General features: G+C 43.8%; 1 protein-coding gene across 6 annotated transcripts in view; it reads right to left on the reverse strand.

Moving 5' to 3' along the window:
* Window positions 1–12,947, reverse strand: part of P4HA2 (prolyl 4-hydroxylase subunit alpha 2) — a 29,563-nt gene extending 16,616 nt beyond the window's left edge. For 4 of the 6 annotated variants that reach the window (XM_062002240.1, XM_062002237.1, XM_062002239.1 and 1 more), the window contains exons 1-5: window positions 12,625–12,710; window positions 11,528–11,624; window positions 4,669–4,771; window positions 3,674–3,770; window positions 1,445–1,596 (exon numbers count right to left, since the gene is read on the reverse strand). In XM_062002240.1, the coding sequence (XP_061858224.1) occupies window positions 1,445–1,596; window positions 3,674–3,770; window positions 4,669–4,753 (334 nt within the window). In that variant the 5' untranslated portion in view covers window positions 4,754–4,771; window positions 11,528–11,624; window positions 12,625–12,710. Of the gene's footprint in view, window positions 1–1,444; window positions 1,597–3,673; window positions 3,771–4,668; window positions 4,772–11,527; window positions 11,625–12,624; window positions 12,711–12,877 lie in introns of those variants that run through there. The other 2 variants (XM_062002238.1, XM_062002242.1) reach the window with 1 other exon arrangement.
* Between the last annotated feature and the right edge of the window lie 8,910 nt (window positions 12,948–21,857).

Below are 21,857 nucleotides of genomic sequence, written 5' to 3' on the forward strand. Positions count from 1 at the left end.
ACCAGCACCAAATTAAGACAGAAGAGGATGCATCTGCTTTGTTTTGGGAATTGAGACTCAAATAATCTAGATTTAAAGCCTCAAGCTATTAAAAAAAACATTGCCTTCTGTCTTTTTAAGATACACATCTCACAATCAAAGGACAAAGGATAAATAATTAAAACACTCAGTTTTCTTGTGACACATAATTACTGAAGTACAATGCGAATCTAATGGTAATTTTCCTTTAATGTCTCTTTCTAGCATGAAAACTTAATTGTTTTCATCAGTTCTCTTAAAATATTCAAAAACAACTGCAGACCATAGCACTCAGCAACAACCTCAGGCTCCACTCCAACCTGTAAAGCCATAAAAGCTTTTCAAATCTCCGTTCAACAGCCAGAGAACCTGATCCAGGATCCTAAGTAGGGGTAGGGCCTTGCTCAGTAAGAAGCTTTTAAACCTGCCAAGTTAAAACAGGTGATATCTAGAAATAAACTTAAATGCACTACTTCAGCATATCAAGGCTGTACAGCAGGTTTGCTGGGCAGAAGTAGGGGCAATCAACTGAAGAAACCCAACCCAGTCACTTACAGACATGCAACAAGCAGAATTGAAAAAAAGAAGCATTTAGAAAAAGAATTAAGGACAGAAGTACTCAATAGACTTGAGTATTTTCTTTCCATCTAGGAGTCTATTCCAAAAAGCAATAAAAAAAATCTTGGCTGGAAAAAACTACCAAGTACCTAAACTTTAGCATATGCAGAGTAAAAGGGAAAACATGCAGTGTTCTGCCTGAAAACACAGCCTCTTTCTCCCTTATCAATCCAGTAAAAATAAACCTGCATTTAACCAAAAAAAAAAAAAAAAAAAGCTGTGGAAGCAAATTCAGACAGACACTTGACCATATGATGCAAAAGCAAAGATTAGTACTGGAAGCATTTGATTTAGGACAGGTTTACAACTAGCAATTGTATATTATCCTGTTATCATCAGGCTGACTACAACATCTGCCAGCTGTTAACACCACGCTGAGGCTGACATGAATTCCTTCAACAATTCAGCATGGATCTCATTTTGATTATTAAATCTTATCTACTGACCAACATGGTAAAAAAAAAAGAGAAGCAGCAGACTGGGAAAGCAAATGAGTAAGTTTACGTATAAAGGAACATAAAGCTCAAGACTAGGCATAAAACAACAGCTGCCAATAGAGTTCACAATTTTAATATATACTATCCTGCCCCTTCCCCCAAAAGAGGCAACAGTTTCCTCTTTCACTGAGAAGTTTCAGTGGGAAATTTCACTTGAGTAACCAGTAAACAAGAGGCCAGTCATTAGCTGAAGTTTCAAACAAACTTGGCAATAATATTTAAACCACAGCTGAGTTTGCAGCTTTCCAGAGAGGATAAGCAACTGTACTGTAAGGCTACCTCCTGACAGCTTTGCCCCTGTCACTCCTTACCATTTGTTGTATCCTGAAGAACTAGGTTTTCCAACTCCAGCCAGTCAGTATTTAAACGCTTCACCAGCTTATATGCATTTACAGGATGTGCCAGATACCCTTCAGGATCAGAGGTTGACTTGCTAGTCAGGACATCCATCTTCTCAGCCCAGCTGGAATGAGAAGTGTGCATCTCAGTCTGAGAACAATTTACGAATGGATGTCTTCCCTCTTAAGTCATTCTAATTGCACAGCTAGAACCAATTTATTGCTGCTTTTGCCACCATAACCAGCTTTCAACTTGACAAGGATAAAGTGAAGTATGACTGATTTCTTTAATTACAATAGCCTTTTTCTTTTACAAGGAATTTGTTTCCCTGCTTACTACTTTAAACCTTACTACAGTAGGCATACATCTCCTTGCAATGAGTCTTAGCCATCAATTTTCAGCACACTGTACTCAAAATACAATCACACGCAATCACCGTGAAGTTCATTTTTCCACCTTTTAGTGAAAGTACAAGCTTAAACAAGTAGTCCAAGAACTTTTTAGCTTTATGGAAACTAAACCATAAGCTTTGATTTTCAGACTGGAATCCCTCAAACAGCAGGGTGGCAGTGCTGTCAGTCTAGATTGCACTGTTGGTCAGCTTCAAAGGAGTAGTGGGAAGCTTCATTCTCTGTGTTACAGCACATTTGATCTGCCAACTGCATCGCTAATGTTACAGTGAAAATTTCTTCTGTTGCCCTTCATATTGTCCTTGGTCACACACATCTGGCCAAGCTGTATGTTTCTCTCTCTAGTACTCAACAGGAAGAAAACTTTGCTAAGACAAACTAAGAACTGAACCTAAGAAATCCCCTTCATGTCTAATGTCAAACTCAGTAAGCCACGAATGAACTATGGTTACAAAAAACTTTAGGAAAGCACATGTAAATATTGTCAGACTATCTGGCTTTTGTACCACGGTGCTGCAACAGAAAAGATGACTCTTCCAGAGAACTTTTGCACACATGTCAGATTAACAACATGATTAAGACCAGTCTCACCTGCACTTCCTTTGTAATTTAGACTTTCACTACCTCTAATATTTATTTTGCAAATTAGTAAACATAGTCAAGAGTTTACAATCACAATGTGATTTTGAATCACAACCATACCTCTGGAAATAAAAGACAGAGTACAGAAAAGCGTTACCATATTAACATGACAAAGTTTAGCACCTCTGTTACAAAGCACACACCTCATACACTAGCAGGGCAAAAGGGCTCAAATATTGACATGGTGGTAGAATATTCTTGCTTACAAATAAACTAAAATACAAGTAAACTGAAAATTTAACAGATGAAAAAAGCACTTGTATATGCCAGTCCATGATATTTTTTTTACAAAGGCCAGTTTATACATAGGTGGAACTGACGTTCTATTTAACAATACCTGAAGTGGCTGCTTTTCAAGAAATGAATATTTGTGTATAGCAGGACAAGGAATTCAGATCACTTCTCTTATTCTACAGCTCCATCCCCACCCTACACTCCCAGAAAGAGATACCAAACTGACACATATAGCCTAGAGTTTAGAAATCCTTTGGTAAGATGGCTCCACTTACAGGCACTCACCTCTTGTGAACCCAGACCTCATTCCAACTACTCTGGTGTCACACCCTATTAGATATTACTTTCAGCTAGATAAGTATTAACAGTCTTCCTATAGGACACATAAAATACCATTTGTCAGCAAGAGCCTTTCAACTGATCTAAGCAAACAGTGTAGCATCCAAGATGTGCTGTAGCCAGGCCAGCAAGTGAGGAGAACTGGCCCTGAGGACAAAGGCGCAGTGGGAAGGAAGTCAGCGATTTGATGTGAGCTCCACTACACAATGTAACTGGCACACCTCACCACTGTAAGCACAGAGCACTGGCACCCAGAGGCATTTAACTCACATGGACGAAAGGCTCCTCTAACCTAAGCTGTGTCTTCTCCACAGGAGCACTGTGATGGTACAAGGACAGAGAAAAGTGGGAAGAGCCCAGCAGTTTCCAAAACAGCAAGTGAAAAGAATGCCTGAAGCAGGGCCCCTTCTCTGCAGGTTTATGAGAACAAGTTACAACCTTTACAGTATCACCACAATTACCTACTGAGGAAACACTAACAAGATGTAGCAACAAAGAGTGGTGACAGAAAAGTGTGGTGTAACTGAAGACAGGCAACATTCCGTCACCCCTCATTTTGCAAACCTCTCCCCCTACCTTTTAATCTGAGAGAGCTTGTTCTCTTCTGCTCGGATATATTCCTTTAAAGACTGTACCAAGTCTTTCTCTGCATAAATCAGGTCTGTCATCTGGCCTAAAAACAAAAGTATGAACAAGTGTTAATCAGACCTAAAAAAGTAACCATTCCCAACAGCACAGAAATCACCACAAAGATCAGACAAGTTATGGGCATGCACTTTGTTGCCTGGAAGCCACAAAAGCTATTATACATACAGGTCTGGCATTCAAAAGCTTCAAGTGGCTTCTAAAATCCCAAATTCAATGGCTCATGTAGCTTTGCTGTGACCCTTCCACTGTCTCCCAACTACCTGTACAATCACAACTGTATGCAAGACAATCAAAAGAAAGGCTTGACATCAATACAGCTAAGTCCAAGCAACAGAAGACCCAAACAGTTGCCAAAGCATCTGTTCAACATATGGATACAGATTAGGTCACACTAATAAATTATCAGTCTAACCATTGGCATCACTTAAAATTACAGATCTTCAACATGAGTAACTGTGGAAACACAACCTAACATTAAGTATACAGGAATTTCAGACTAATGCTTATAGACTGACACACACACTCTCCCCTGATTAGCACAAGTGGAAATTGCTAGCATGTCAGTCCTAATTGCTATGACAAGCTTCACTTTTCAAAGACTAAACACCAAAAGACCGGATGAGATTTAAAAACACAGCCACAGCTTTAGTTTCAGCATTCCAAAGTAATTATTAATGAGGCATGACTAATGAGGCAAGTCAGCAGGCTGTGTTATGCTCAGAGTTAGGAAAGCTTCAGAGACAGTTAAAAGTAAAGGTGATTCCTCACAGCAACTTTGTACAAAAAGCTACTTAACTTAGGTAAAAAGAGAACCAAGTAATACATATGTAATAAAATGCTGTTTAGCCAAGTCCAGAGCATGGGACCTTCTTTGGCAACCACATTAACTACATTACAACATCATGCATCGGTTCTTTTTGTACCTATGGAGGTGAAGAACTCTGCTCCTGCATGCCAGATCAAGAAGGTACAGGTGAAGAACACCAACTGCAGCCAGGGTTTCATCATCTTTCCAACAGCTCAAACCTGTAACAAATTAAAAAGAAAAGGAGGAGTACAAGCAGTTAACTTATTTGTGAGAAAAAATATCCCAAAGCATTAATCTTCACTTCAGTCATTTCACCCTCATAAATATGATTTTGATCTTTGCAATACTAATTTTTAATCAGTAAAGCTTAAAACAAGCCTTCAACCACAGGAGCTGTTACTTAACAGTCTCAAATGCTATCTGGCATACTCTTTGGGATTTACATGGAACACACTGCAGTCCATGGAAGGCTTATGTGACAGAAGTTATGGAAGCAATATAGCTGTCCACAGGGATAGACCAAGATCTCCTGCACGGGCAGTTCAATACCTTCTCCTCCATGGGTAATTATAGCTGGAAGATAGAAGGGTATACAAAGTTGTACTATATTCCAATAATAATAAATGGCTAAACTAAATGATCAGACGTGCAGTATGCTGTGAAACTCAGTTATATAAAAACCGTCCAGAAAAAAAAACCAGTGAGAAAGCCAAATGGAGAAATACAGCTTTTTGTAGCGTGGAAGTGGCAGCAATGGTTGGAAAAGTTGAAAGTGAAATTTCCAACTTTGCTTATTTAAGATGCATCATCCCAGTATATTGGCCCCTGGGTACAGCCTTTATGACTTCTCTATTTCAAAGGCTGTGCCAGCTTAGAAACCCAGCTACTTGAGATGCCTGAAAGCAGACTGTTACTTTGCTAAAAGCACAGCACACTGAGGGCATGGAAGGAAAAGCCTCGAGAAAGGAATAGATCAGACAAAGCAAGAGATGTAAGGTCTGTACAGAAAAATGTCCTGGGAGCGGTAACTCTCCTGGTAGATCTGATGGTGATAACTGCCTCTTCAGAGACTTCATGAGCAGCCTGTACTGCACTTGGATGAGCTCATAGCTCACTCCAGAGCTGCATGTTCACTGAGCAGGAACTGTCACCACAGCCAGCTCTTACATATGTGGCACTGCTGCTCAAACACTGAGCTCTCAACACCCATGCACATAGTGACAAAATGAACTGTTCACCTTAATCCAAGAAGTAATTATTCTTCTTTCGTACCCATTGTAACAGGGTAAACTAATGGCTGCAAATGACCATTTGCAACCCACTCACATTAAATAGCATGCAGCTATTTGGGGAAAAACAGTATCACTTAAACCTGATGAGAAAGAGAGATGGAAGGAAGGCAAAATACATGGAACATGCTACATTTCAAGCAATGCAGTAAGTGGGAAGGTATTTTAATAAGATAATTCTGAGACAATCCTAGCTCATGGTTCCCTTGGTCTCCACATGCCTGTCCAAACAGCGTGAGACAGAAGGTGAAAGGTGGGTATCACCCTCTCCTTCAGGGTTTTTCAAGCTCACAGCATGACAGAAGCCCTCATCCACAGCTGAGCTCACTAGTGCCATGGACAAACACCAAACACACAATTAGCAATAGCTCTGTTCTCTGCCATGTGTTATCACAGGGCAAGATGATTGTTTTTAAATTACTCTCTTGATTGCTTTAGAACACTACATGAGGAATCAGAAACATTTATCACAACAGTTTGCAAGCATGAGTAAGCAGGAAAATGTCTCACAGCATCATAGTAAGTCTTGTCCTTTCCCTTTTCTGTTTCTCACCCCTCTGCAAACCACGTATTCCCAAACTGCTTGTTTAAGTCACTTCAGACCTAGTACATGGGTAATATGAGAATTCAGTAAAGCTGAGTGAATAGTACCATGCAGAGGTCTGCCAACACTAAAAGCCACAATAAGTGATGTAGCAGAAAGCACAGCAAGTCAAGAGCACTTGGGAAGTACATTAATTTGGATATATTAAGCCACATCTGTCCATCTGCACAGTCTGTCATCGTTTCATGGAATGGTTTTTTGGATGCACTACAAGACAATGCCTGGCAAAACAATTACAAGGGAATTTTCCAGTTTAAACAACACAACTCTACATTCTCCGCCCTGCACCTCCCCACCATGTTCTCTCATGGCTGAGGATATCTGCCAAGAAGAATACTTACTACAGCTAGCAGCTTGTCTTTATAGCAGATCCTTAACAGCTTTGCCATCCTACTCATTCACTTGAGTCAATAAACAGAAACCTCAGTAAATAGAAAAAAAACCAGTCTTTGCTTGAACAAGCAGGACACCTGGCTGCAGGGTTTTCAAATTGTTTGTATACATTCTTTTCACAGCTGTTACCCAGTAAACCAGCACAAATGATGACTTACAGGAGACTGAATATAATGTTATAACAACTTTCTGGGCCAGCATGAGCATGTGTGCATACACACACGTATGCATGCCCACCCCACCATCGCTAAACCATCTGCTAAAAAAAAGGTAAGGGAGGAAGAAGAGACTAGCACCTACCTAAATAACCAAGACAAACATTTAGAAAGCCAGTGTGTTTTACTTAAGCAGAGAATTGAACTTAGTTGCACAGAAATGCGAGGTGAGAAGTCTATGTAGGACAAATACTGCCTAGTTTCTACATTTTCACAACAGTATCCCCAAGTGATGACAACCTCATGCTGGAGTTCAGGTGAATTAAGAATCTTCTGTTCAGGTGAGATAGTGACATTCCTCTAACAGGAATGAGAAGGCTTGAGCAAAGCCACTGAGCCGAGCTCAGCCTTGGGCTACAAGAACTCCCCATGCAGGAATTGAAAGCAGGCAACTCATACTGTTCTGAGCCAGGGTTGTAAAACAGCCCAGGACAACAAGCATACGTGGCTCATGCCCTGACTCATCAGGCTACGTCAATTGCCACCAGCTTGGGGATCCCTAAGGCCACAGGTACCTTGGAGGTGAGCACTTACACTGCTACCTTACCCAAGACACTTCTCACTGTAGTGAGAAGCTGCTCCAGCAACATTGGTAGCACTAAACTTCTCTCCATTTTAGTGTTTTGCTTCTTTCCTTCCCTTACATGTGCCCAGCCACCAGGACTAAAAAGCTAACCAAATGGAGAGTGTAAAAACACTTCACTTCTTTGGAGTGTAAGACCTCAATGAATCATTGCTCCCACTGGAAAGAGTGCTGTCAGATTTCAGAGAACACTGGCAGAAGGAAAAGAGGTTCTTCTAAACAAAATAGACCAGGATGGGTTTTCTTCTCCACAAATTAGACTGAATTCTTTACTTAACAAGCTTTCTAAAAATTCTTAATAAACAAGATATAAAAACATGGATCTGACCTATAAAAGTTGCTTGCACATCTCTGAGGGTTCAGTTTCTTATCCCCTCAATTTCATAACCAGTCACAAGGGATTCAAGCCAGCTCCCATAAAAGCCAAAGAGACGACTTTTTTCAGGTCAGAAGCAGCAGCAAATATCTATTGTCTATTCCTTTTAGGATTCCTACTTCTGATCAAATTGACAGGCTGCAGTCTCCTTTGTACGCCACAGAACAAGAGCATAATGCTCACACAGCCTCACATTAGACAGGAGGCAGCACATCTGCCACGTGCATAAGCTAGAAGCCTTAAAAACATCAACTTCTCTACCTCCCTGCACCCTATGAAAGAATTTCAACAAGCACCCTTCAGTTAGCACAATTGTGTATAAGGGGACTTGATTTGCATTCTGCAGCTTATTTTAAAAAGTATTAGTAGCAGTGCACAGGGTGGGTAACTGAAGACACAAGCTGCACTATCTTATGGCTCGTCATTCACTCCTGATGTCAGTTTTCATTTCCAGATAAGAGCATCCTCAGAAAAGCAAAACAAGTCAGAAGAACTCTTCCAATTGCCCGACAGCCTAACTAACAACAGAGACTAACAAAAGCATGTCCTTCATGCAGGCTCCAAATGTGCACAGTTGTCATGTGGAAAGATTAAACTAAGCACAATATACGTAAGACCAGTCTGTGTACTTTAAAGAATAAAAGTCATACCCTTCGTTGTTGCTTATTATGGCAAATCAGGTCAGACAGTGATCCTTGCTGTACTCTGAACTCTCATTTTGATCACGTGAACTCCAGGAAGTAAACTCACAGTATTCTTCCACTCCATCACTTAGATATGACAGGCCTCCCCTTGCTATTGGGTTTCTCCGTGGGAGATATAGAACTGAAGAAAGTTACCAACACTGAGCACAGATCATAGTAGAAATCACTGCTCTGTCAGTATCTCTGGTCATCAGATACCCTCTGCAAAATGTTTCCTTCATGACAAGTTTTAATTACTACCAACAGATTTAGTTTATTATTTCTTCCAGGTTTGGGGTTTTTGGGGTTCCCCTCCCTTCCCCATTAAGAACACAGAGCAATAGCTTCTTCCAAAAAATTAAGGTAGACTACTATTCCCTAGTTTAGTTCCACTCCTACAGACCCACATCTTACAACAGTAGAATAAAGTTTGTGAGATAAAAGTATCGTAACTAGATACTGACAAAATCTAACTAATATACTATTTTTTCCAAACCACCACAGTGCAACAACTTAGAACTGATGACACAAGGGTTACAGCCTGTCTCCTCTTCTGGGCTTGCCTAGACACCTGAAAACTCACTGCTGAAACAGCTGATTCCACATGTATCTAAATTTAAAGTATCATGTTGAAATCTAAGGAGCAAATTACTACTTTAAAGTCAACTCAGGCCACAGATGTGCTCTTGGTGCAAAAAGAGTTGAGGTCCACATGCCAAGCTCTGAAGAATGGTCCATCCTCAAACACCCTCAAGCAATTTGAGGCTGGACTCTTGGATGAGACAGGTCTGTTTTGGGCTTCTCCAAATGCCAGTGCTCTCCACCCACTGTCTTATTGCTTGCAGACACAGCAAAAAGTAGTGACCTGTGTAGCTGGCATGATCCCCCTTTTCCTCCACAATGGAACGTCAAAAGTAGGCAACAACTTGCTGTCAGTACTGATGGCTGTAGATGAGGCTACTTATGTTTAAGTGGAAAACAGTACAAAAAGAAGTGCAAGATTGCTTACATACTTTGAGCCAAACAACAGGCTGAATTGTAAGCAGATTTTCTGGATATTGATTTTCTGGAGAATCTCTCAATACACCCATAAGAAAAGTTGCCACAAAAGTCATCCAGCTTTTAGGAGCATTCCAAGTCTTGCAGATTACCCTGACACACCAGCCAGAAGATGCCTGGGAAATCACAGAATCTTAGGGGTTGGAAGGCACCTCGAAAGATCATCTAGTCCACCTCCCCTGCCAGAGCAGGACCTCCTAGAGTAGGTCACACATGATGGTAGCTATAAAACTATTTAAAAATTATTAAATACTAAGGAAACACATCAATTTTATCCTAAGAAAGCAAATCTTCACCGCTGGTTGAAGACTGAAACAAGTAATGCAGGGGCAAAATTCATTATCCAGAGGAACAGAGATGCTCCAATATTCCACCACTCCTCCCACCCAGAGGACTTTGGGTTCAAACCTGGATTGCAGCATCGTATCTTTATCTTCATGTCAGAATGCACAACTGTCAGTGCAGCATGCAGTTTGTTACCTTGCTACAACTACCTAGGGAGGCACAAACAATATTGTTTCCTTTCAATATTAGGTGCCTTTAGGCAAGCAAATTCTCTTCATGTAACAGCTTCCCAGCTCCTTCCTTGAATTTACTACTCAAAGCAGTTTATGCCAACATCACTACCTTTCTTGCCAAAGAGCTTAATGTGCATCTGAAAACAATTATAATTGCCTAGCAAATAACACGATTGCTTTACATTCCTCAAGCCAAAAGAAAAGGAAGAAAAGCTGTTCATTTGCACGCATTGAAAAAGATAGTACATTCATACCAAATGGCATGCATTTCTTCTAATATGGAATGGCTTGTGCTATTCTTCATTATTATAGTAATAATTATCTCCGCTAGCTCCCAATAGCTGTATTAAAAATCATAGAAAAGAGAATTTCTTCACTTCAGCAGGAAAAAAAAAAATCATGCTAGTCTAAGGCACAGCAAATCTACCTGCACCTTACTCTGCAGCATCTGCAGATTCATCTCATATGAAGCAGCCCAGAGTGGAACCCCATACTGTTTGTGAAGACAGGACAGCAAAATTGCATGCTCTTTTCCCACTAGAGCTTGTTTTTTCAGCATTAGGATTTAGAGTTCATTTTGCTGTGCAAAGCCCATAATTTTAGTATGTCACAATACTTAACATAACCTTCCATATGATCATACAGCATTAAAAAAACTATTCCTGCTTGGAAGGCTTTTTAATATAAAGAGGTCTGCTACCACAGAATCGTTTCTTTCAATCAGTACCACCAATTTAATAAAAATGAGACATTATCTCAGAGGTGCAGGCACTGAGCCTATTCTAAGTTTACCCTAGAATGTGCCTCCTGCCATACTCTGCACTCTCATTTCTCAGACATACAGAAAATCATACACAAAAATCAGAACTAGTCATAGGAAAAATATCTGTGTTTACAGCTTGTTTTTTTGGAAGTTTGCCATTATGCACAGCATGGAAATTATAAACAGACTGGATTCCTGACTTCAACCTAGACTGAAAAACTCCTTCTGCTAAATGGTAAATCATGCTCCCTCTGCTGTTACTGTCTCTGAAATACATAACTGTATCCTGGGCTCATACTTCCTGCACCACCTCCCAGAATATGACTAGCTACATTCAAAAAATTAACCTCAATAAATTAGGGCACAAACGGGAATCAAAATTCTTGTCTTTTAGTGCTGTAGCAGTGCCAACTTACAGCTGTAGAATAATATTCTGCCTGCAAAAGATGAGTAGCAGTTACTGTTGCTATATATATATATTTACAACATACCTGTGGGTTTATTTCCTAGGTCCTTACTGCCAGAAAGCTGGCAGACTGTTGCGGTGGCCTTTCAGCTCAGCTTCACCCTCACAGTGTACCTATAAAACTAAGGGGCAAAAGGTTTTGTTACAAAAACATCTTCTGGAAAAGCTTTAGTAGTAAGTACTGAGGATAGGAACAGGAGTGATTAGTGGCTGGGAATACCAAGCATCACAAACCTAGACACTCCAAACTTAAGCTTCATTTACATATTCTCTTTCATCCTTGCTTCCAGGTTATAAGGACATTCTTTGATGTTTGAAAAATTATTACTGTCTGGTCAAAAGCATGTTTTACATTACTATGACACTGCAAGCTATTATGCTCCTGCTAAGCTGCAGTAACACTCTAGGTAGCTCCTTCAGCTTCACCCCAGCCTTCCCACCACTACATTTGCACAACCCTTTTCCACCGAGGCTTCGATTACTGCATCATACCAGTCACACACAGCTGCCCTGGCTCATTGCCTCAGCTCGGCTGCACATCTGTGGGCTTTGACAAAAATAAGAACATGGGGTTTTTTTTCTTTAAAAAAAAACAACAAATCTCAGGTTAAAATCAAATTAAGACAGGACTAGAAAAACTGGATTTTGAACATCTTTATGAAGCTTAGGACATTGTTTGTCCTATCTTGAGGCTATGGTAGGCTGGAAACACATAGGCAGCCAGTTAATGCAGCTGACACACAGCAATCTTTTTAAGTGGCAATATCAGTTTTATCTAGATGCAAAGGGCAATAACGAGAGGCATCAGCTCTTCCTCGGCTTTTACAATTACATTTTTAACACGTTTACAAAAAACCACTGATTTTTTGTTATTGCAACTTTCAGTTCCCCCCGTCGCTAAGCCGCAGCTCCCCGCGGGAGGCCGGCGGCCGGGAGCACAAGGGCAGAGGCTGACCTTCGCCAACCCGGTAACGAGGTGCTGAATGCAGCTGCCCGGGACCCGCGGACACCAACCGGCAGCGAGCGCGTTCTGCGGAGGCCGGCCGCGCACTTCACCACGGCACTTCGAACCTGGACCCCCCCCTTTCCAGCAAGCCCTGACTCGGCTGCCCCAACACGCACCCAGCCTGACCGCCAGCCCAGCACGGCCCCGCCGCCGGGCAGGGCTCGCCGCTCTCCCCGCGCCCCTCGCAGTGCCTGCCGCCGCGCCGGACTCGCAGCACGGACCGTCGCGAGTCCCGGGGGCTACGAGGTCTGAGGGGGCTGCAGCAGCGGGCGCAGTTCGCCCTGGCTGAGCTGCCGCCCCGCTGTCCCCCGCTCGCCCGGTGGCGACCCTCCCCTCACCCTCCCCGCCCGAGCCCCCCGCCCGGCTCACCCAGCCGCGCGCGCCCCGCTCGCCGCGCTTCTAGAACCGCCCCGGCCCTTCCAGCCGCGCCGCCGCCCCGGGCCCCGCCCCCGGGCCCGCGCCTATGGAGCCGCCGCCGCCACCGAAGCCTCGCCCTCTGTCCCGCCCCTCCCGCCGTAATGCCGCGAGTAGCGGCGCGGCCGCACGCAGCCCGGCGCCACCCGGCCCGGGAGCCCCTGAGGCGCGGCCGCCAGCAGCCCGGTCCGGCCTGGCAGCGGGGAGTGCCCCCGCTGAACGCGGAGTCCACACAAAAATGAAGTGAAAGACCGCTTGTAAATCCTGATTGCTTTTAAAAACTTCTCATCTGCCTCTGAACGCCTTTCCACAGTGGGCTCACTGTTCCTACAACACTCCAGCCAGTGAGTGGGAGATATCCCCATTGCCCAACCTTGTAAGCTTTAGGTAGTCTTATAAGAAGAATGAAAATTACGTTTAAAAGGGAAATGAGAAGATAATTAGTCTTCCCCAGGGCTCAGTGTCTGGGACAATTTTGTTTAACATCTTTATCAATGATTTGAATGAGGAGATTAAGTGCACCTTTAGTGAGTTTGTTGATGACATGAAGCTGGGTGAGTGTGTAGATCTGCTTGGAGGCAGAAAGGCTCTTCAGAGAGACCTGGCCAGAATGGAGAAGTGAGCCAAGGCCAATTGTATGAGGTTTAACAAGGCCAAGTGCCAGGTCCTGCACTTGGGCCACAACAACTCTATGCAACAGTGCAGGCTTGAGGCAGATTGGGTGGAAAATGATCTGGGGGTGTTGCTCATCAGTGGTTGAACATGAGCCAGTAGTGTGCCCAGGTGGCCAAGAAGGCCGATGGCATCCTGGTTGGTATCAGAAATAGTGTGGCCAGCAAGACCAGGGCAGCGATTAGGCCCCTGAACTGTGCGTGCACTGGTGAGGCTACATTACAACATCTTGAATACTGTGTTCAGTTTTGGGCCTCTCACTACAGGAAGGACACTGAGGTGCTGGAATATGTCCTGAGATGGGCAATGGAGCTGGAGAAGAATCTGGAGAACATGTCTTATGAGGAGCGTCTGAGGGAGCTGCAGTTGCTTAATCTGGAGAAGAGGAGGCTGAGAGGAGATATGATCACTCTCTCCTCCTGAGAGGAGGTTGTAGTGAGGTGGGAGTTGGTCTCTCCTCCCAAAAAAGAGCAATAGGACAAGAGGCAATGGCCTCAAGTTGTGCCAGAGGATGCTTAAATTGGAGATTAGGAAGAACTTTTTCACTGAAAGGATTTTTAGACACTGGAACAGGCTGCCCAGGAGTCCCCATCTCTGCTGATATTGGAAAGACATGTAGATGAGGTGCTGAGGGACATGGTTTAGTGATGAGCTTGGCAGTGTTAAGTTAGTTGTTCAACCTGATGATTTCAAAGGTCTTTTCAGACTAAAACGATTCTATGATTCCATGATCTTATGATCTCTCTACTGGAAGTGAGTGGAATATACAAGGGAGGTATGCTAGGTTAAAGAAGGAGCAGCCACGTTCCATGTTCACACAGGCAGCGTGGGCTTCATCAAGTCATGGCTTGAACCCCCACTGCAGTTCCTGGGGCATATCTTTGGGCGAGGATGGACTATGCAACTGAAACATGGAGAGAACTGAAACAAAGCCAGAGAAGATCATTTCCTCAGCTCACTGTAACATCTAATATACTTCCCCCTGCACAAACCAGTATTCACTTCCATAGAGAGCGACCATTATCAATCATTGTAACAATTACCTTAGCCAAAAATAACATCTTTTCACTATTAAATAAAGATAGAAAGTGATTCAAACCATACAAGAAACTGAGGACAAGCTACATCTTGCTTTCCAGATTCACTCCACCATCACAAGTCCATTTACTGACCCAACATCTAGTGAAATGTGACTAAAAAAGCAAGGTTTTGAGAGATGACTCACCATATCAGAATCCATAAAGAAAGTGGAAAATAAAGAAATAGATATCTAACATAAGGGTGAAATTTCAGTGAAGCTTTTAGCAACTGCTAATATCATAAACCATAATAAAAAGATCCGGCTGCCCTGTCACCAGAACATCCTAACAGAGCTCCATATGTTGCACATACATACACTTTGTACATTAGTGTTTATTTGGGTGAAGTTAATTTCCATCATATATTTAGAAAAGATTGCATTACTGTCAGTAAAAGAAGCAATCTGTCTGTGACAGCACTCAAGATATTAGTACATTTTAGAGACTGTGAAGATTGCATTAGTCTTCAGAGACAATGATGCGATTCAGAGCCAGACTGCTTACTCAGTTCTGATGCTTCCTTTTTAAACTATTTTTATCATAGACCTTTTTTTTTTCCTCATGTGTTATGATGAAACAGATGGGTTCTTTTCCCTTTATTTTGGTGGAAAGGACTAAAAATATGTTCATAGAGGGAACACAAGAACATATGAATCTGCCTTTGCTCATGTGAATAACCGGCTGTGCAGTCCTTTTGACTGTATAGACCATGTGATGTAGTATTAGCAGAAAAAGTTTTCACTGTTTAACATTTCTAAATACTATTTAAAATATTATCCTTCTGAAGTGACAGTTTTGATTTAGCTCTATTGGCTTTGCAATTCTTTTACATGAAGCTGCTGGGTTTACAGAGTGGCCCTGGCTGGCAGCAGGAGCACGTCCCAGGTTAAAAACAGCGGCTTTGCTTTCACTCTGGAACGAGGGTGAGAGATTTCTAGTGGAATATGGAGACACTGCTCACTGAGCTATGGTTGTAGCGGTTTTGCCTGGGCCAGGTTTTTTTGGTAGCAAGGGGTCGCTACAGGAGTGGCTTCTTTAAACAAAGATCTGCCAGAAGCTTCCCCTGTAGCTGACAGGGCCAATGCCAGTCAATTCTAAGATGGAGCCACAGCTGACCCAGGCCTGGCCAATTAGTGATGGAGGTAATGCCTCTGTGAATAACGTATATGAGAAGGGGAAGAAGTTGTTGCACAGTTGCTAAACTGCAGCAGTAACAGGGAGTGAGAATGTGAAAACATCTCTGCAGATACCAAAGTCAGTGGTGAAGGAGGGGGAGGAGGTGTTAAGCCCTGGAAGAAAGACTCCCCTGTGACCTGTGGTGAGGACCATGGTGAAGCGGGTTGTTCTCCTGCAGTCCATGGAGGCCACTGGAGAGCAGAGACCCAGTCACAGCCTGTGGAGGACCCCACACTGGAGCAGGTGTATGCCTGAAGGAGGCTGTGACTCCGTGGGAAGCCCGTGTTGGAGCAAGTTCCAGGCAGGACCTGGGAGCCCATGGGGAGAGAGAAGCCCACACCAGAGCAGGTTTGCTGTCAGGACTTGTGATCCTGTGAGGGACTCAGGCTGGAGAGATCTTTCCCTGAAGGACTATTCTCGTGGTGGATGACCTACTCTGGGGCAGGGTGTGAGGAGCTGCCGCTGTGGCAGGCCCCATGCTGGAGCAGTTTGTGAGGAGCTGCAGCCCATGGGAAGGACCCACACTGGAGAAGTTTGTGAGGGATTGTCTCCCGTGGGAGGGACCCCACAGTGTAGTAGTGGGAAGTGTGGGAAGGCCTCGCCCTGATAAGAAGCACCGCAGTGGTCCAGGGAGAGGAGGGAGCAATGGTTGGAGATGGTCTTTTGACTCTACCAGCCCAGGTTGATGTTCCTTCAGCCCAACCCCAGTTGGCACTGAAAAGCTATGACATAGACATCTGGTTCAACACTAGATGAATCAATTAAATACCATTAGTGTTTTAAGCCCTTATCTTCCTTAAAAGTGGGGTGAAAATCCCTTTGCAGAGAGTTTGGCTGCCAAATGCACACATAAGTATTTTTGGATTTCCCCTTGTCTCTTATATTACAAGGCTTTTGTCTGAGACCTTAGCAGAGAAAGTAGTAAAACTAAGAGTACTTACATATTGCAGTGTATCATTTCCCATAAAACCACGCATTGAGTCAGCATGGAGGAGGCAGAGATATGTCTGGATAACAGAACTTTTCCTGACCTCAGTGTAGCTCAGGTTCTTCCCTGAATGTGTACTTAAAAAGTATATATGTAAAATGACTTTGTATATTAATAATATCTAGATCTAACTGTGTGTCTGTTGCTTTTCCTTTATTTTTGATGAATGAAAAAGTTAGCACATTGGATCCTAGAAGAGACAGAATGGAAGCTAAAACCCAAACCATGCCAACATCCAATCTGTGCTGTTCAAAGATTCAGCCAGAAGTCTGACCAATGTCTTTACATCCACCATAGTTAAAACACTATGCTACGCTACGGAAGTGGTGTCTGCTGAAGTATCATCTAATTATTAGTCTTCCTTTAGTGTGTGTGCAGATGAATTTTACAAGGTGAGGATTTGGCACAACAAGCTTCATTGTCAATGATGGGAAGCTTCTGAAGTAAGGGAGCGGGTAGGCACACAGCTCAGATGCATCTCCTGCACTGGCTGCAGCTGTGGGCTCAGCACTGGTGTATGGTACCCAGCTGATAGCAAAGTCACAGGGCATTTGCTGGTAGCAAAATTCCTGAGCATTTGTCAGGAAGCCATCCTAAATCAGAACCCCTGAGCACTATTGAAACATGGTCCGTGTCCAGGAAAAGGTGTGAGTAAGATGCAAAAAAGTGGGGAAAAGGCTACACAGCCAGACGTACACACCTCACTATGAAAAGACCCGGGGACAATTTCCTCTTCAAATGATATAATGTGCACAGCAGCCACAGAGAGCTACACCAGGATATTGCACATCCATTGGGCAGCACCACAGCTCACGCAGCCCACACAGCCCGCTGCTTCTTCACTCAGCATCTTCCCTCTGGATTGCAAGTAAATTTGTCCATCAGCCAGTGTGGGCCAAGTTCAGGTGTCCCTGTGCAAGACTGCCCAGCTCAGGCTAAGCAAACCCACAGTGTGTCAAACACTGAAGTGTCAACTGTATCCAGTTTTGTCCTCTGATTCAACTCAGAGACCTTGACTGCAAACAAACTCCTGCTCTGAACACTCCCCAGCAGTCAGACTCATTCCAGGGTCCTCTTGGAATGGGCAAAAGTCCCTTTGCACTTACTGCTTTGGGAGGTCAGTCTTGGGAGTCACTGAGCCACCCCAGCGCTGGTGTGCAGCCTGGCTGAGCAGGCTGGGGCAGCTGTGAGCAGCAGCCAGTGTTATTCAAAGCTGCACCCCTTGATGACACCAAAGTGCAACCAAGAGAAATGAAAGGATGGGATTTATGTGTTGAATTCTGCTGCAGATAAGCTAGATGAGAGTTAACGTGAGATAAACACACGGCATGCAGATGGAAAAGGTCTGTCATACAGAGCAGTAGCTCCAGCTGTCTCTGTGCCATGTTTGGGAAAGCAAAGTTGGATTTGCTGGGAGCATCGGGAAGACGGGCCCAGGGAGGAATCTAACGGCTCGTGTTTCTATTTAATGTAATTATGGTACAGTTGAGGCTGGTCTGGCAGGCGCTGAGCCGTGCCCAGCTGCACGTTCACAAGGTCATTTCAACTTCTGCAAACATAGAAATCACCAGTAATGGCCTGACTAGCTTGCTTAAAACTCTCTGGGAACCAGAAGTGTCTGACCAGGGAGAGGGAAAGAGACACATATTCTCCTCTTCTTATTTAAGATTATACTGACCATATTTTAATAAGCTTTTACAAATTGTCCAGGGATGCCTAAAAGAACCAGAGGATGTACAAATGCAAACTGTAGCCCCTGCTAAGCATCGGAGGGGCTTGCAGGGAGGGAGGCAGCTATTCTCCCATTCTGCTCTGAAACCTGTTTGCAGGCACTTCAGACGGGCAGCTCTGCCAAAGCACTGAGCAATTGCAGCCCTGGTCATTTACATGCATAGGAGGCACTGTCCAGGCTGAAACATTTTAAAAATAATATCCACATTTTATGTTTTTTAATCAAAGTTTGCCCCCCTCCTCAGCAAATGAGCACACTCTTCTGTAAACTTGGCTAGCAGGAGCCATGATTCACCTTGCATTCCCTGTCTGAACTAAGGGGAAAATACTGCAAGACGTCGGAGCACAGAGGAAGATGCTGATAGCTGCAGCAGGGCAGACACATTCCCATCTCCTGGTGTCACCGCACCCAGGGTGTGAGTGATGTGGAATGCACTTGGGTGCTGGCAAGGGCACAGCTGCAGAACATAGAAATCTGTCTGTCTGTCTGACCTCTGCTGCATAGCAGCAATTTTAACTGTTAACAGAAAGAAACAAAAGCTTTGAAGGCAGCTAGACCACCCCAGCTGAAGCTCAGAAGGCAACCTGCAAGGGATTTAGCCTTGTGACACGTTTAACATAGAGGTTTGTGGAGGAGAACCTCATTTTACAGCAGAATATGTCTAAGAGGGAGGGTGGATGAGGACTCGGGTAACTGCGTGCTGTGCTGTGCTGTGCTGTGCAGACCTTGTTCCCTGCATGCTTTGGATTTTAGCACAGATTTTGTACAAGATGGAGTGGCCAATGTAAAGCAGGCTCTATGAGTCATTCTTTCGCAGACTCCAGCATAAATCAAATCCAGAAATGGAAAGGCCAGCCAGTCACACTATTCCTTTTAGGTTTAGGGAAAGACATAGTTAAGAAATGTGGGTAAAAGACATTACAAAACCAAGAAAAAAAAACCCAGAATCTCAACTTATATTTTATTTAGACTCCTAATTAGTGGATGAAAAGCCAGACCTTAAAAAAGCATACACTGAACCAGGCTGAAGTCAGCTCAATATGAAATCTTTCTCTCCAGAGAGAGGATAATTTGTAATTGCTATGCTTTAGGTGGCTATCACCTTCCGGGCATAACTCCTTCTATGTGTGTGGGTTTTCCACATGGAAATGAGATATATTTATCCAGAAATTGCTGTCAGCTTTGTATCCTTACTCTGTGCATCAGCCTGTGCTAGCTTGTCACATCCCTTCTTCACACATAACTTATTTTACAGACACCTTCGAAGGGAAACCTGGCTGATGAAAAATGCCCATGAGAGGATCTGTGAGCTTTGTGCTGAGATTCTGAAATCTCAGAATTAAAATCCTTGGGAACATGACAGCATCCTTCCTAAATTTGATTGATCATGAGTGCAAATTCTACTCTCGACAGAGCAATGTTTATCCTCAACCTCCAGGTCTGCAACCATGAGCAAGCAAAGGGAACATATCTTTCCGCCATCTGCAGAGCACTCAGTCCTTGACCTTATCATCCTCACACACGGCATCCTGTAATTTGTGTTTTGTACCATTCGTGGTTCAGGCACAGCCTCCTGGGCCAGAAGGTGCTAGGATCAGTCTCCTTCCCAGAGGTCTCTCCTCTTCTGTCCCATCATTGTGTGAGAAACTGGTTAGATGACTGGGTCCAACAAGTTGTGGTCAATGGAGTTAAATCCAGTTGGTGGCCAGTCACGAGTGGTGTTCCCCAGGGCTCAGTGCTGGGGCCACTCCTGTTTAACATCTTTATTAATGGTCTGGATGAGGGGATATAGTGCACCCTTAGTAAGTGTGCAGATGACACCAAGCTGGGTGGAAGTGTTGATCTGCTTGAGAGTAGGGAAGCTTTACAGAGAGATCTAGATAGGCTGGATGGATGGGCCAAGGTCAGTTCCATGAGTTTGAATAAGGCCAAGTGCCAGGTCCTGCACTTGGGCCACAACAACCCCCAACAGTGCTACAGGCTTGGGGAGGAGTGGCTGGAAAGCTGCCAGGCAGAGAGGGACCTGGGAGTGTAGGTTGACAGCAGCTGAACATGAGCCAGCAGTGTGCCCAGGTGGCCAAGGCGGCCAATGGCATCCTGGCCTGTATCAGGAACAGTGTTGTCAGCAGGAGTGGGGAGGTGATCATTGCGCTGTACTTGGCTTTGGTGAGGCCTCACCTTGAATACTGTGTCTAGTTTTGGGCCACTCTCTACAAGAAGGACATTGAGGTGCTGGAGAGGATACAGGGGTGGGCTACCAAGCCAGTAAAGGATTTGGAGCACGTTTCATATGAAGAATGGCTGAGGGATCTGGGGCTGTTTAGCCTTGAGAAAGGAAGGCTCAGGGGAGATCTTATTGCTCTCTACAACTACCTGAAAGGAAGTTGTAACAAGGTGGGGATTGGTCTATTCTCCTTAGTGACAAACAATAGAACAAGAGGAAACTGCCTCAATTTGCACCAGGGGAGATTCAAGATGGATGTTAGGAGGAATTTCTTTACTGAAAGGGTTGTCAGGCATTGGAATGAGCTGCTCAGGGAGTTGTGGAGTCACCATCCCTGGAAGTGTTTAAGAGATGGTTGGATGTTGCACTTAGGAAAATGGTCTAGTGGTTGATAGGGCTGGGACAAAGGCTGGACTTGATGATCTTAAAGGTCTCTTCCAGCTGAAACGATTCTATGATTCTGTGATCATGACTTGCTCCTGCACAGGATCTTTTCTCAATTCCCATTTCAGTGTTGAAGGAGAGCCCTGGCAGCAGGAGTCCTGATGCTTATCCTAGGCAGCAACATCTGCACAGCAAAATGCAGCAGTGGGATTGTTAACTTCTGGAGTTCCAGAAATCCTTTCTGGCACATCACTCAATTTCAAAAATATTTGGCTGACTTGAACAGTAGATCTTTATTCCTTCACAGGTAGAAGAAGTAGTACAGTGTATGCACTGTATGCTCAGAGTAAGCAAACAGTGAATGCCTGAGCATGCACATTTACAAAGAGGTGTTAAATAAGGCAGTAGATTCCTTTCACTTCAGCTGCTGGAAGGGGAAAGCATATCTTCTACAGATACCCATGCTCCAATTCCATATATAAATCCACACCGTGAACTTGCTTAGGTTATTTCAGATGAAATACTTTCCTTTGCTCTGCCTGTGACAGGATACATAAGACTGTTGGTTTCTAGCATGATCCAAGGGAAGGGCAGGAGTCAGAGGCTTCTCCAAACAACTAGTTCTACAGTGCAGAGCGTGGTCTTTCAGCTCCTCGCTTTCTAAACACGTTCAAATAAAG

This window comes from Colius striatus, chromosome 9 (assembly GCF_028858725.1).
Source record: "Colius striatus isolate bColStr4 chromosome 9, bColStr4.1.hap1, whole genome shotgun sequence".
Taxonomy (NCBI): domain Eukaryota; kingdom Metazoa; phylum Chordata; class Aves; order Coliiformes; family Coliidae; genus Colius; species Colius striatus.